The sequence below is a fragment of the Rhopalosiphum maidis genome, chromosome 2 (assembly GCF_003676215.2).
Source record: "Rhopalosiphum maidis isolate BTI-1 chromosome 2, ASM367621v3, whole genome shotgun sequence".
Taxonomy (NCBI): Eukaryota; Metazoa; Arthropoda; class Insecta; order Hemiptera; family Aphididae; genus Rhopalosiphum; species Rhopalosiphum maidis.
In genome coordinates, this window is record NC_040878.1 from 61,008,524 (window position 1) to 61,023,736 (window position 15,213).

The 15,213-nt window shown below is 28.7% G+C and overlaps 1 protein-coding gene across 5 annotated transcripts in view; it reads right to left on the reverse strand.

The window, feature by feature from the left end:
- LOC113551121 (calcium-activated potassium channel slowpoke) overlaps nucleotides 1–15,213 on the reverse strand; it is a 70,017-nt gene that overhangs the window by 42,059 nt on the left and 12,745 nt on the right. For all 5 annotated transcript variants that reach the window (XM_026953164.1, XM_026953162.1, XM_026953165.1 and 2 more), the window contains exons 2-6: nucleotides 4,091–4,152; nucleotides 3,917–4,013; nucleotides 3,014–3,125; nucleotides 2,719–2,870; nucleotides 1,990–2,157 (exon numbers count right to left, since the gene is read on the reverse strand). In XM_026953164.1, the coding sequence (XP_026808965.1) occupies nucleotides 1,990–2,157; nucleotides 2,719–2,870; nucleotides 3,014–3,125; nucleotides 3,917–4,013; nucleotides 4,091–4,152 (591 nt within the window). The remainder of the gene's footprint in view (nucleotides 1–1,989; nucleotides 2,158–2,718; nucleotides 2,871–3,013; nucleotides 3,126–3,916; nucleotides 4,014–4,090; nucleotides 4,153–15,213) is intronic.

Genomic DNA, 15,213 nt, shown 5'->3' on the forward strand with positions numbered 1-15,213 from the left:
TTTCCATGTTCACGTCTGAACTCTCCACCATACTTGGATCTACTTCCTACGAGTTCTATAATTTCTGGTATGCTACTAGCAAATATTGCCTAAGTGATAATAAAACAAAATAGATATAAAAAAAAAATAAAATAATAATGTATGTATATGTATTATAATAATAATTCATGTTAAAATATGTATGTAATATATAATATATAGTTATAATATCTATAGTCTAAACGATAAATAATCGAAATGTAATATACAAACTCGTCAAGCACAATAATATGCAATAATAAAAATATGTAGTCAACGATCATCGTATAACAAATTATAACATAATTTATGTAATATAAGTTATTATAGTATATAATTATAATATAAAATAATAACTTTTTTTTAGCAAATATTAGTTATTACTTATAATAATTATACAAAAAACATTTAAGAATAATACAATAACGTATAAATGCACACACTTCTGTGCGTATATATATATATATGTTTATATATATTATATATTATATTACATTATTACATATTATGTATTATGAGTTTTTATGAATGTATATAAACAGACATCACCTTATTCTCCTAGAATATATCGTTCTACTATGGTATAATAACATTAAAAAATATGATTGAATAAACTTCATGCATTGTAATAATAATATTATGTAATTTCAAAATGTTATATTTCAACTGCAGTCGTGTTCCATAATAAATGTGATAAAAAATAATTGATTTGGAGCGCTGTAACCGCCCTTGGCATTATAAACGACCCTGCAGTCCATGCAAATTCAAAGCTAAACAGCGCGTACAATTTTAAACGAATATTATTGTATAGTGAAATAGTTTAATGATTCATATATGTTCAATAAGCTGCCAAGCATTTTAGCGGTTACCTTGACATGTCAATGTTATAGATATAAATATAAATTATTTATAATAATAAAAAGCACCCAAAAAAAGAAAAGGCCTCAAGTATTTAAACAAAGCTAAACTATGTCAATAAATAAAAAAAATACATATACATATTATTATGTATAGGTAATAAACTATGTATAATTTAATAATAGTCTATTGGTCTGCATTATGAACTATTATAATAACTATAGTGGATATTTGTATAGTGAAATAATAATAATAAAAATAAAATTATGTATGACCTTTTACTCCAATTTGTCTCTCAGAGGCAAATACCGTACGGGTGGGGAGGGTTAAACTGGATCTTTTGTTGATGCTCATACTTTGTAATGCTAATGTGTGTGTAAAAAAAAAAATAACAGCTAGCTTTTTAGAGCTTTTTAAAAAAAAATAATAGTAATAATAAATCTAACTAAAAAATACGTGTATTATAGCGTTTTACCTGCTGAAAGCTTCTGCCACAAAAATATTATTTGTTTGTTCTTAGATTAAAAATTAAATCTTTAAGTATGAGTAAATATTAAATAATTTTGTATTTAGCGCAAAAAAAAACATATTTTCTTATGATTATAATATATTATTTATTGTGCGTAAAAATTCCATAACATACTATTTAGTAATTTTTATAAAATAAAATGCATCTATTTGTTGGTTGTATTTTTTTTATATTATCAATGCTAAATTCGAATAGTATTAATGCGAACTTAGACGAATAGCACTCATACGCCGCCAAAACATACAACGGAAGATAGTATTACATTTGTTTTTTTTTTTTTAATTATTTTTGATTTATTTTTATAAATACATTTTATTTAATTATATTATTTTTTATACTTTATTTACAAGTACCACAATATTATCGTCCCCGATTGTGTAATAAAGTCATGATTTAACCAAAAAATAACGACCTATCATATATATACATATTTATATATATTATACGTCCCTATATTCACGTGGCACGTGACATTGTATTTTACGTGATTCTACTATTACATTTATTTAACACTTAATGTAAACAAGAGGCAAAATATAAGAAATTAAAATATAATGTAATTAAAAAAGAAACATATCACTTACGAGGCCGACGAGTAGGAAAAATACTAGAAAAGTTCTGCCCAAAATAGTCTGGCAAAACACATCTCCATATCCGACCGTGGACATGGTGACAATCAAAAAGTACACACAAGTCCAGTATGATAACCGTTGCTGGTTTTGGAACTCAAATGGATCTCCTGAGTTTTCCAGCTAAAATATTACAAAAATCATTTTAATTTAATAATATATTTTAAAATCAGAATGGTAATCTAAGAATGTGTATCTAATAGGAGTTCAAGTAGGTGGATTTTAATTTCCACAACTTATACGTAATCGTATAAATTATCCGTATACGTAATAATGTGTAATGTGTAAATCTACAAACCTTATTGATAAAATCAACATAAATTAGGAAATTCAAATTAGTAAATCATTGAAGTTAAACCAATTAATACATACACAACATATCGTTATATTATTCCAATTATTTTAAATAATTTGAAACGTTATTTTTATGTGCTCATAATAAATAATATTAATTATACTATGAAAAAAATTGGCAAAGAGAAAAGAATACAGTGTCTAAATATCATAACACTCTTCTAAGATATGACCTTTATTCGATGTTTATTTCAGAAGAAATTGTAATATAGGACTATAGAAAGACAATTTTATTGTAGCTTCTCTAGTGACTTTTATGGGGTGATTTATTATTTTTACAACTCAAAAAAAAATGAATTAAATAATGCAGATTGAGTAGGTAGTACTTACAAGATGGATGATTCCGGCGGCGGTCAACCACACGGATATAAAAATAGACACAAGTTGAGCAAGTCGAATTGAACTCGACGTTTTTAGAATGTTTAAATATTGCAAAATATCAGGCACTGTCATTAGGCGCAGAGCTCGGAGGAACCTTAGACCTAGAAAAAATGGATTAACCTATGTATATTCTAAAGGTTAAAATGATAATATTAAATAATATATCTTCCTCTGATATATATTTAGTAATAAAACTGCATTTGTAAAATATTATCGTTTTTCTTAAATTTTTCATTGCACTTACCGATCCAAGTTCGACCCAAGTATATCGATAGAAACGACGGTGGAATCGTGAAGTAGTCTACAAACGAGTACATTTCTAACATAAACCATAACTTATCACTGGCGGCTATAAACTATAAACAAAATAGGAAACATTTTTAAGATCCAAAGATGAGAATATTATTAAACATGTGTAAATATAGTTACTTTGATAAAGTTTAATATTAATGATTTCTATAAATTTCTGAGTAGTTTAAATTGACATTTAATGTAGAATAATTTTATTTATTAATTTAAAACTTTAAAATTCAATGTATAGTGATGTATTGCACTTTTTCAGTTTTTAATTAAATTTTAAATTACTGTGATCTTGATGCAATCACTTTTATTACTATTCTAGTCCATGTTAAACAAGAAAAGACGATAACTCTAGTCGTCTAATAATCTAAAAATATTCTATTAACCGGCTTATAAACTCTCATAAGCATTTTATGTTATTTAAATGTGTACTCATCTAAGGAATTTCCTATTATATGATGACTAAATAATGCAAATTTTTTTAATTTTTCTAACAACCATAAAAGCCAACAGGAAATTGCATTGTAATAATTTTTACTATCGTTCTAGATAATATTAATTTAATTTTCTTTTGCTCATTTTCGCATTTCTTTATGTAAATTTTTCAATTATTATAGAACTCGATGTGAATATAAAAAAGAAATGTATTCCCTATTCTTAAATTTTATCTTATACTGTATGTATGAAAATACGATGACAGCCATTTGACTACATTTAATACATTTTTTTTAAATATCAATGAACAACATTTACTTCCTAAACATTAAAATACAATTAAAAGACCTCGAGAATACTACATTTTAAGGATAATTTTATAGGCAACAATATTTGCATTTCGAATACTTACTCTTATAAAATAATAAACCATAAAAAAAATATTGAACGCTAAATCTACTTGTTGAGTAACATTGTGACTCCACTTTTGGCATCGTTCAACCTCCTCGCTGGAAAAAAAAACCCGTTATTTAAATTGATGAGAAACTCTGGAAACTGCTGTACATAACTTGTGTTTTCAACTTACTTGGAGGCGTCGATAAAATATATAATTAGAGATGCTATACTTAAAATGAACACAAGCACCACCTGAAAAAAAAATACAATTCATTAATGACAAAAAAGTCTATTTTGTATGATATATAATTTTACATTTTTACTGTTATTTCTGGCTCGTGTGCGATACAAGTTTCGAATTCATTTTATTTTAATTGGATTATTAAAACGGATGTTTTATCAGTTTCCAGAGTATGATAGTTTATTAAAATTTAAATATACAGTGAAAACTAAATTTGTGAAATAGAACTCTGTTACATAACATGCAAATTAGTTGAATCCAATTTCCGGTGATCCGACACGAAATCGAGTAAAACCATATATTGTTTAAATACAATTTTGTTATTGGATTTACCCTGTAATTTCCTATATTGTTATAATAATTATAGCAATGCTATAACATTCGCCCCACTCGACGCCTGATTTGAGCACGAAGTCTAAATACGTGTTAAAGGTTGCGTCCGGCATGATAACTTACACCGAAGTTATATACGTGCATTCAATTTCGCAGGCCGGCGGTATGTTTAATACGAGCGGTAATAATGCCAACATTCATATGCGACGCGATAAATTGTTGCTCGCAAGCCGTTCAAAATTTCCGCGAAAACAAACATATATTAACAGTCGATTAGTTATTTTCAATTTCTACACAGTTGTGTGTGGCAGGTGTGATTTATTGATTCATTTACGAGTTCAGTGAGTTATCCGAAATTGTTTCGTCTCGTCGAGCGGACGCAATACTGTTATATTTATAATCATACGTAATTACTATAATTATGTGATATACGACGGTATGGTCACCGTCATCGTCCATCACGACGTTTCACGTTTTTATATTCGACGTGTTTTTTTTTTTTTTTGTACCGTCTGCGACGTGAAAACATCGAAGGGCTCATTATAGACAAGCGACATCTGGCCGTAAAAACAAACAAATGAACGAACGTGCATTCGTCCACTTAAATACTACGCGTCTAATTCCAGGGGATGACACATCATCACTGTAAAGCACACCTTGTCGTCGTGCCATAAACATAATAACGTAAAGAGACATTGGACGGAAATCTAATTTTTTTATACACTGACAAACGAGAGTACGTATTTTTGAATGATCACGAACGTATCTTGAAATCGAAAACTTTGTATTCGTTCATCGTTTTACAGAAATTATATTGCTCTCTGAATGAAATACTACGAGAAAAAATATCCTATATTTAAAAAAATGTGCAACTGAAAACATTAGTCTTTAAAATACTAAAAATTAATTTCAAATAAAAAAGAATTAGGTATTCAGCTGTACAGCAAAACAAAATATACTGTTAAACTGCGGCTACTGAATATATAATAATAATGAATGTATAGAAATCGTTGATGAATAGTACAATGAATATTAGGTACAAATAGTACATAATAACAACACTGTCGTAAAAATTCAAATATTGTAATATCCGAAATTTCACTAAAATCAAATTGTTTTTTTTTTTACTAATTGTGATATTTTTTAATAAAACGATTAATGGTAATATCTACACTCATAAAAATATGTAAAATAATAAAATTTATACAACGTATAGGTGCAAGATGTTGTATTTATCAGAACGTCACCTGTATGTACCTACTACCTACGTGACTTTTTGAATATTGAAAAAAATGTGATACTTATCGGCTATCATTAACGAAACAAAAAAAATCGTATTTCATTTTATTGTGTACTGCAGTGTACTGATAATATTATATAACTTTTTTAATTCAAACAACGATTAGTTTTCTTCTCATAATTTATACGGTTTTTATTCAACTTTGATTATATATATATATATATGCGTATATAAATGATCATGTACATGATAAACTGCTAAGTTCAAGGTAAGTTCGTGTATTATAATATAGGTTTACGATGATTTAAATTGAACTCCCCCACATCCCACAGTCATCGTCGTATATATTTATATAATATACCGGCTGCCGACAAAATTACAAGAATTTTTTTTTTATTTATTTACAACGCGAAACCGCCGACTTGTAACCACGTGGTGACCGTAATTTCGTTCCAAGAGAAAAAAATAAATAGATAACAAAAAAAAAAAAAACGTTTCGAGTATGAGTTATATTTATACAACTACGACCAAGCCGTCTACCCCCCTCTCGTTCTACCCTGTCATGCGCTACGCAGTAGTTTCCGGGGGACACGACACTGCTGCAATAACTTAATGACCATACCATTACATTTATTTTATTTTTTATACACACGTTTTTTCTTCTTTTTGATAATGACACGTTTTATATATATTATAAAGATATATTCTTTGATGATTCGGCTCATGCGTTTATTTGTTTTATTTTATTTATTTATTTATTTTTTTTTTTTTTAGGATCTACCGACGGCTGACCTAGAGGGCTAAATATTTCACCGCGTCGAAATTGTATCGCTGCCAAACCCATATGGCCTAATAGAAATTGATTATTTTCCGCACCATTCGACTGCAGTGACGACAATATTTAGGCCCTTCATTTATTTATGGACCGTGGTATTAAAATTGAAAAAAATATATAATACCATTTGACCCCCAATAAAAAGTAACAATAATAGTTGACGTCAGTGACCGTTTCTATATTTTTGTTTTATTATTATTATTTTGTTCAGCGTGCGCGCTACTACAATTGCACGCATATTGAAATCGAAATTAAAACCACGAGCGAAAAAATAGGATATTATAATAGAAAGAACACAGCACTCAGTTGTTCATCTGTAATATACCCATTTAAATTTCTTGTTCCAAAAATTAATGAATCAATACCTAACAAATTATTGCTAATAACTTATAACATTTTTTTTTCTTCATACTTGTATAAACAACTAATTAAATGGAATAAACAAACTACATATTACACATGTATAATATATTGCCTGCGTTTTAATTTATAATGTAGTATGAGATTAGTGTAATCATATTAGTATTAACTCCAACATTGTGGTAGTAAATGTAAGAATAGGTAAGTCACATCAAATATTGTCATATTGATAGTATATACGCACTTAGTAGTATGTACAATTAATTTAATAATATTATATAGCAAACTAATATATATTAATTTTTGTTAAAATGTATAGTTAAATTGTAACTATTAGCTCTAAACACAAGAGCTACTCAAAATACAAAAACAAATTACCCATTAAAATCCCATAAATATTCCAGTTGGGCCATCAGAGTAATTTTGGGAGTACAATATTTTTAAAAAAAACGTCTAATATAAACGCTATTGTAAATGATTTAGTTTACTTTTATAAAAACATACTGATGTTAATTAAGCATTAACAAATAGCCATGTTTGTTATGTATAACATTATTAAAATTAAAAATAGAACATAGGATGCTTCATTTAACATATTAGGATAAAAACAAAAATGCATAAATACTGCTTCATGGTATAAAAAAAATGTTAGCTAAATAATATATTATAATTATATTATGGGATGTATATACCAGACATGAATTTTATAACGCAAGTACTGAGGTACGTACTTATTTCAATAAACTGAATAAACTATAGTAATTTTTGTATAATTTTTTTTTAGCCCAGATGATGAAATTTGGTACAGACAATTATATAACATAATAATATAATATATGATCATGGAATACAAACGTAGATACAATTTAAGAAAGTTTTTATTTCGAATAACACATTTATGATCAATGTATTATTTAATATTATTGATCCACGTTTGAATATAATTTTTTTTACACACATTGAAAGCTAAATATTGTATTATAGAACAATATTGTTACTATGTTTTCTGTTAAAGAGAGTTTGAATGTATTTTATTCCTTATTTCTACAATGACGTGACAAGATAGTCATGACAGTCATATCATGGAGAATTACAGTCATAATACAATTCAAATATTCTTGTAATTCGTCTTTTTATTTGACAATGCTCGTTCATCATCAATAATATAATTCTTACATCAAGAGAAATACCAAAATAATTTTAATGTGTACGACAAATAATGGAATAATTAAGGATAACAGTAATTATAGAAAAGGGATGGAGATAGCTGAATGACATTATTTTAATTATTATACGCTCACTTAAGCAAGATACGTTCCGTAAACTAGTTGTTAATCAATTGTAACGAAGCAAATTTTGTATCATGTTATTCGTTGTTTATATTTAATTATTGATTTTTCAATTCATTGTAAAAAGGTTTATAAAAAAAATAAAAATAAAATGGTTGAACGTTTATGCTTTAACTCGCCTCGCCAATAAAAGTCTCTCGGGAATCGCGTTTCGGGGTAAGTCATTTAGTCGCTTGGGAGGATGGTTGTTAATAAATAATAAATATGTGTTGTTAGCTTTTTAAGCCCAAAAGTGATTAATCATAGCGTAGTAAAAACGATTTCAAACTGACATCCATTCATTATAAGTTTGACCGTAAATTTTAGTATATTTTGCACTTTGTATGATCTCTTGAAAAGTTTAATCACAACTTTCATTATCCAATTTATTTCACTATACATTGCAGTTAATACATATGTTAGGAAATATTCATTGTAAATTGTAATAATCTATCCTAAAAACTATTAACTGGAAAAATAAACCCGAAAATCTTTACTTATAAAAGGCTCAGAATTCTAAATGATTTTGTATACATAATATATAATAATAAAATCAAATCACTGCACGCAGGGAGCAGTTTTAAAATAATTTTAATCAAAAATTGCTCAAAATATTTGAGATACAAATAAACTTAATTAGATATGACAAACCATTAAATATTAATACGCGGCATGAAGATATATTAAATAATAAACTGATAGTTGTGTTCATGAAAATAATTGTTTTAATTGGTATGTACATACCTACTATTTAGTGATTACATGTATTATATTTATTATATTTATTATATTATCTTTATTCTTTATACGATTAGGGAGCTGGATAGTTGGAAGGCCAATTACGGTTTTAAATAATGTAAAGTCAAAGCAGAAGAAATATTATATACAAATACAATTGTCATTACTGCTGAAAATTATAATATAATTTAATATTTACCTATAATTTATATTAATGGAATATTGAAAAGGTTTTTACAGAATAATAATCTAAAAATTGTCGCAAAACATAATAGATGCGTTAATATCGTGTTATGTTTCCATCTATTTGATATAATAATATTATATTAATGTATTGCCCAGCTGATGTCTGGAAGTGTCTTTTAAATGTATCTACAAATCATACGAATAAAATTCACAATACACCTACTGAATTTGTAAAGTTAATTTGATTCTTTAATTTTAATTTGTGAGTAGTATTTTATTTATTAAATTTTATATCATATATTAAACTTAAGTTGAAAAGAAAAAAGATAGTAACAAATAATTACAACGAAATACGGTACTGTTTGTTAGCTTTTTTTTAAAAGCCACACAAACACACAAACAAAAGCGGAGTTATGAGATGGGCACTTTGTGTGTGTGTGTGTATCAAATAAAATGTATATTGTGTATCTAGTATCTATATTGTTATCAGAAAAATAGTACGCCACTGTTCTAAAAGTGCTAACAATGTGCGCACGCGAACACTCAGACCATCCTGCACGTCGATAGACTCGTATTTATATACACGCATCACGCACAAACACACAAATACAATTAATATATTATGTGTATCGTAAATATTTTATTTTTTTATTCTTAAGTTTCATAAGTTATGATTGTGAAAAATACAGCGAAAACTAACACAACGTGTCGAGTACGAATAAGATACGGTTAACAGAAAACCATTGTCGTGACAACTTTGGCACAACTTCGCCAACGGTGCATTATCGTTACACACCCGTTACTAAAACATCAGCGTACACCGCATGCCTGAACATTGTCAGCCTCAGCCGTCGCCGGTTTTAATGTGTGGAACTATAAAACCGAACGATAACACAGTTGTTTCATTTTATTATTAATAATTATTACTATCTACTTTTAAGTGTACTGCAGCAGTACATGCGATGAAAAAAATATCATATTTATATAATTACAAACTCCGCAAGTACCTACAGTAATGCGTACAAAAAATAAAAACTTAAACGAGAATAAGACACACCGCGATAAATGCTTTTTATAAATAACCCGCGAGTAGGAGGTAGCAGCCCCGTGTATTTAATCGCGATAAAAAAAAGTAGAAAAATAACGGGCTAAGGTCGGCGTGCAATAGATCGCATGTGCACGTCCGTCGGCAACGAAAATAAAACACAATTTAACCGACTCGCAGGTTAATTCGGTCTCTTCGACGACACAATATCAACCGTACAAGGTTAATAATATTATAATGTTATTATTACGATGCACGTTATATTATTAACGTGTACCTACCTATTGTACGCATACGTTTCGTGGAAAGTTTTTAACGATAAGGTGTCCCAAAGTTTCTAATAATACAACAAGCGCATAGTGAGCGTACACAATTTCGAGAAACAGTACCCACGGCAATAATATTACGTGGGTATACGTATATTATCATTATTATATAACTTTTATCGCGTATTTCGTCGAGAGTGTCACACTCCGGTGTATATTATATGATAACATTATAATAGTCACTCGCACTCCATAATATTATTATTATAGTAGTCGTGTACGCATATAACGTTGTATATTGTGAATAGAAAATGTCGGTTTGCACGCGTAATATTACTTTCAACGCGGCCCGGAAGTGGTGAGAAGAAAATGTATCACAGTAAATGCGCGTGCGTGGTAACACTATTTTTTCGTCGCACCAAGTTTTCATAAAATCTACACAAAATACATTTGATTGCTGCCAAATACCCGTAAAACGAGCGCGAAACCCACAATGACGTGTTTTACGAACTGTACTTGAACTATTAAGGGTGCAGGGCATAGAGTCATCATCGACAAATCGTTACTAAATATATATATAAAGTACAATACGGAAATTCATCTCGTGTCAGGTGCAGATGCAGACATTGGCGTTCTCATTTCAGGTCTTGCTAGACTTTAGGTGTAATATTTCGACTTGTTGACAAAGAACTAAATAATATGTTTTTCCTCGTGTAATTGTTCTCAGTTTTTTCTTTTCGATTCTTCCACACCGTTTATTTAACTGGCGAGGTAGTGACCGTCATTATTTGGTATTTCTCCGTCTGTTTGGGCGAATAGTATCACATTTATACGAGTACATATATATATATATATATAGTTATAAAGTTATAGTAGAATACTAGTTTGACGAGTGCTTTTTCCATTAAAAACACTGTTTAGTTCAAGTGTAAGTGTGAATAGGTTTATCGACAAATTAATGTATACACTACACTGTATAGCAATGGCCCTACTTTGGTATAATGCACTTAATAAAGGACTCTATTTTACTCACCCGTGAATCACCCCCAAATGGTAAAGTTAGGTTAATAGTCCTATATTGGTATTTTTTTTAAAATCGTTTCACACATTCTAACCACCATCACCCTATAACAACTATCACCCTCAGAGCCATATTATTATAAATATTTATGAAATTTTAAATCTGTCGATAAAATAACTATAAAGTAAGCCTTCTACTATGTACAGTCTCAACAAAACTTAATGTAAAGAATATACATTTTTTAATTAACAGTAATAAAAATGTTAAACTATAGCAAGTATAAACATAATATATTATTATTGAGATTTTTTTTAATGTTTTGAGAAGCCACAACAGCAGATATTAAAAATCTCATGTATTGATACGCAGTTGTAGTCCTTTAAAAATAATAAAACAGACAGACCAGGATAAATGCTCATTTCCTTCAAACGCGCAGCATTCGATAGAAAAATAGTATTATTATTAGTTATATTGTACAAAAACGTTATAGTTATTAAAATACAAGAAATCGCAGTGTATGTGGGTGGCCGACAATCAGTCATTTTCGTGCATGCGTATTACAAATGCGAGAGGGTACCTTGAAAAATAAATTTAAATATTTAAAATCTAAAACAATTATCTGCACGACGTGTCCAGTGTTTAACATCCAAACGTATAATACGTGTGTGTTCGTGTGTTCCAATCGGCACGCTGTTAGGTATTGTTTTAAAGAATAATTTTTGGCGATTCATATTGAACAATATACGCTGCAGTGACATTCGTGTCCAATTGCTAGGTAATCGCGTATCGAATCGCCTAATGCCGGTATATAAATTATTTTCTAAATATCCATTTGGTGAATATGACCAGGGGAGACATTTGAAAGGGCGTTGCCGGACGGCAAACGTGCTAGTATTTTCATAAAAAAAACAAACCAGCAACCAGCTTGGTTAAAAATATTACATAATAATATGGTAGATTATTTGACCGAATATACGGTTGTCTAGGAGACCTAACAAATATAATATTATGTATTATCGTTTGATTAATAGTGCCATAATTGAAAATCACAATATTTATCACCAACCTACAAGTATAAAAATACTTAATATTTATATAATAAAAACGATAGTTAGGTACGTTCTTACCATGAAAAATATATATAAACAATTTAATGAATACCCTAAGATATTATATAATAATTATGATAATATTTTAAATAAGATATTTCTGTAACTACACACACAAACACTGTCCAAAAAAAATACCGTCTTGGCACATATATTTTCTCGTAGTTTATAGATAAATAATGAAACAAATAGAAGTTGTGAAATTTTTGATAGACTACGTAAAGAGGGTTTCATTATACATTAATTTATTATTTTTAAATACCTTAGGTGGTAAAAACCGAACAACAATTACTGGTGTAATGTTGAAATCGGTACACTTAAATAGTATACACTCTGAACGAACTTACTCTGGATACTAATATGAAACCAATAATTTATTTCAAAAATAAACTTTTGACGAATTCAACTTATAATTGGACACATATTTGCGTGGACGAAAACACGCTTACTGTGCAATCTTCTTTTAAAACGCATTGGAGTTTTATTTATTATATATATATATATATATATATATATATATATATATATATATATATATACAGTGCTCAAATTGTGAAAAATAAGTTAAGGAGCTCAATCCAACGATTTAAAAACTGCGTTCCAAGTGCACAATTACTTAACACAGACCCATGGGGGGCTTTACCCCTCGTCTCCAACCTTACTTATATTTTGAATACCACTTTTCAGCTATGCAGATATTTAAATTCCAAATATAATATATTTTGTTAGTAATACTTACGTCCTACATTTCCCAGTAGAAAATAAAAAAAATTATAATAATCAATAACATACATAATTAATATACCGAATAGATAACAAAATTAATAATTATTGTTTTTGATATTAAAAATCGTAAAATTTATTATATAACTGACATAGATTGAAATCCACATTTCAATAAAAATTATTTTGGGCATAAGTTTGTGCCATCCCTTTGTTCTAGTGTAAAAATATAATAGGGGTACGCAAAAAAAAAGAAAATAGCAGAGAAGCTCCGTCTCCCTGCGCACCCTCCAATTCGAGCACTGATTTATACACGTACAATTCTAAGCGAAAAATGATTACTTGGCGGCGAGCTTTTTCACCGAGGGAATCGTATTAATTGTATTTTGATTATGGTCGAAATAAAATCAGAAATTTGATCTCTGACACAAAACGGCCACGGCTTGTCGAGCATTGGCTACAACGAGTCAATATAATATTATAGTCACCATGCCCGAAAATAGAAACGCACGCAATATTATTTTACGATAATAATAATAATAAAAATAATAATATACCTAATAGAAGTGATGCTTTTATATACCGTACCTACACGCCAGCGATGACTTGACCATAATAAAACGAAATGTTTTCCACTGGCAAGACACGTCTGTATTAATATTATGTACAGAGAAATCGGGTTGGTAAAACGACCGTAGGAAGAACATGTATAGGTGGAGCGTATAGGTACATAGATATACCTATGTACCTCTATAACGACCCAATAAAACGCTCACGATATTGTTATACACGGGCCGTAATTGACACGGTATCGTCGTTTTTAACAACTCGATATTTCGAGCTGTACTATAATAATATAAGCGTAACGTTTTATATCTGTGCCCGAATGCTGCGGTTGATTTGAATATTTCGAGTTTTGTTTTATTATTTTTTTTTTTTGCAAATATTAATCTTCAGTGAAATAGTACAAAAAAAGTGTATCGCGAAGGCAACATTTGTAACGCGTTTATTATTTTAGTGTCAATTTGGTATAGACCTCGTGGCGGTTCGTGCATAAATAACCACTACACGATATTATTATTAGATTTGTTTACCTGGAAACACACACCCACACGGAATGCGAACGGTTCGTAACGTTTTATTACGATATTAATTTATCAACGGGGTTACACCGACTTAATTAAATAACTCGAATGCACCAAGCGAAATCATTTGTGGAACTCGGCAACAATATCGCATATTCCACATAATTCCGTAAAACCATAATAATATAATTTTCGACATTGGTTAGTATTCGGACATATTTCAGAAACATACTAGGAACCGACGTTTTTGCCTGTTTCTTAACGTCATGCACACAAAGAATAAACATATTTTATATTACATTCATTATTGTGCGGCTAAATATTGCTTAAAATAATTTACGATACCTATAATAAAACTCTACCGTTATTCAAAAAACATCATATTTTAAATATGTGCTTTTTTTTTATGTGCTTAATTCGATGTTTGCATAAAAAAATTTAAACTGTAGAAAAAATAAAAAAATTTTTTAGCGTAAAAAATCATAACTGTTTTATATTATCTTATTAATTGGAACATAAATGAGCTGAGAGATTATAATATAATATTTATGACAATATTATTTACCTAGTATATATTTTACTACCATCTACCTTGATAAATTGTGTACAGTCCACTCCATGTATAATACAAGCAATAGAGAGGTTGGAAGTATTAGGTATCTTGAATAAAAATAAAATAGACTACAGAAAATAATTTTCATCAAATACAAAATAATATATAAATTATGGTTATTAAAATTCTTATAAAATAGTAATAATTTTTGGTTAATTATAGAACGACTATAATCGCTCACGGCCAAAAA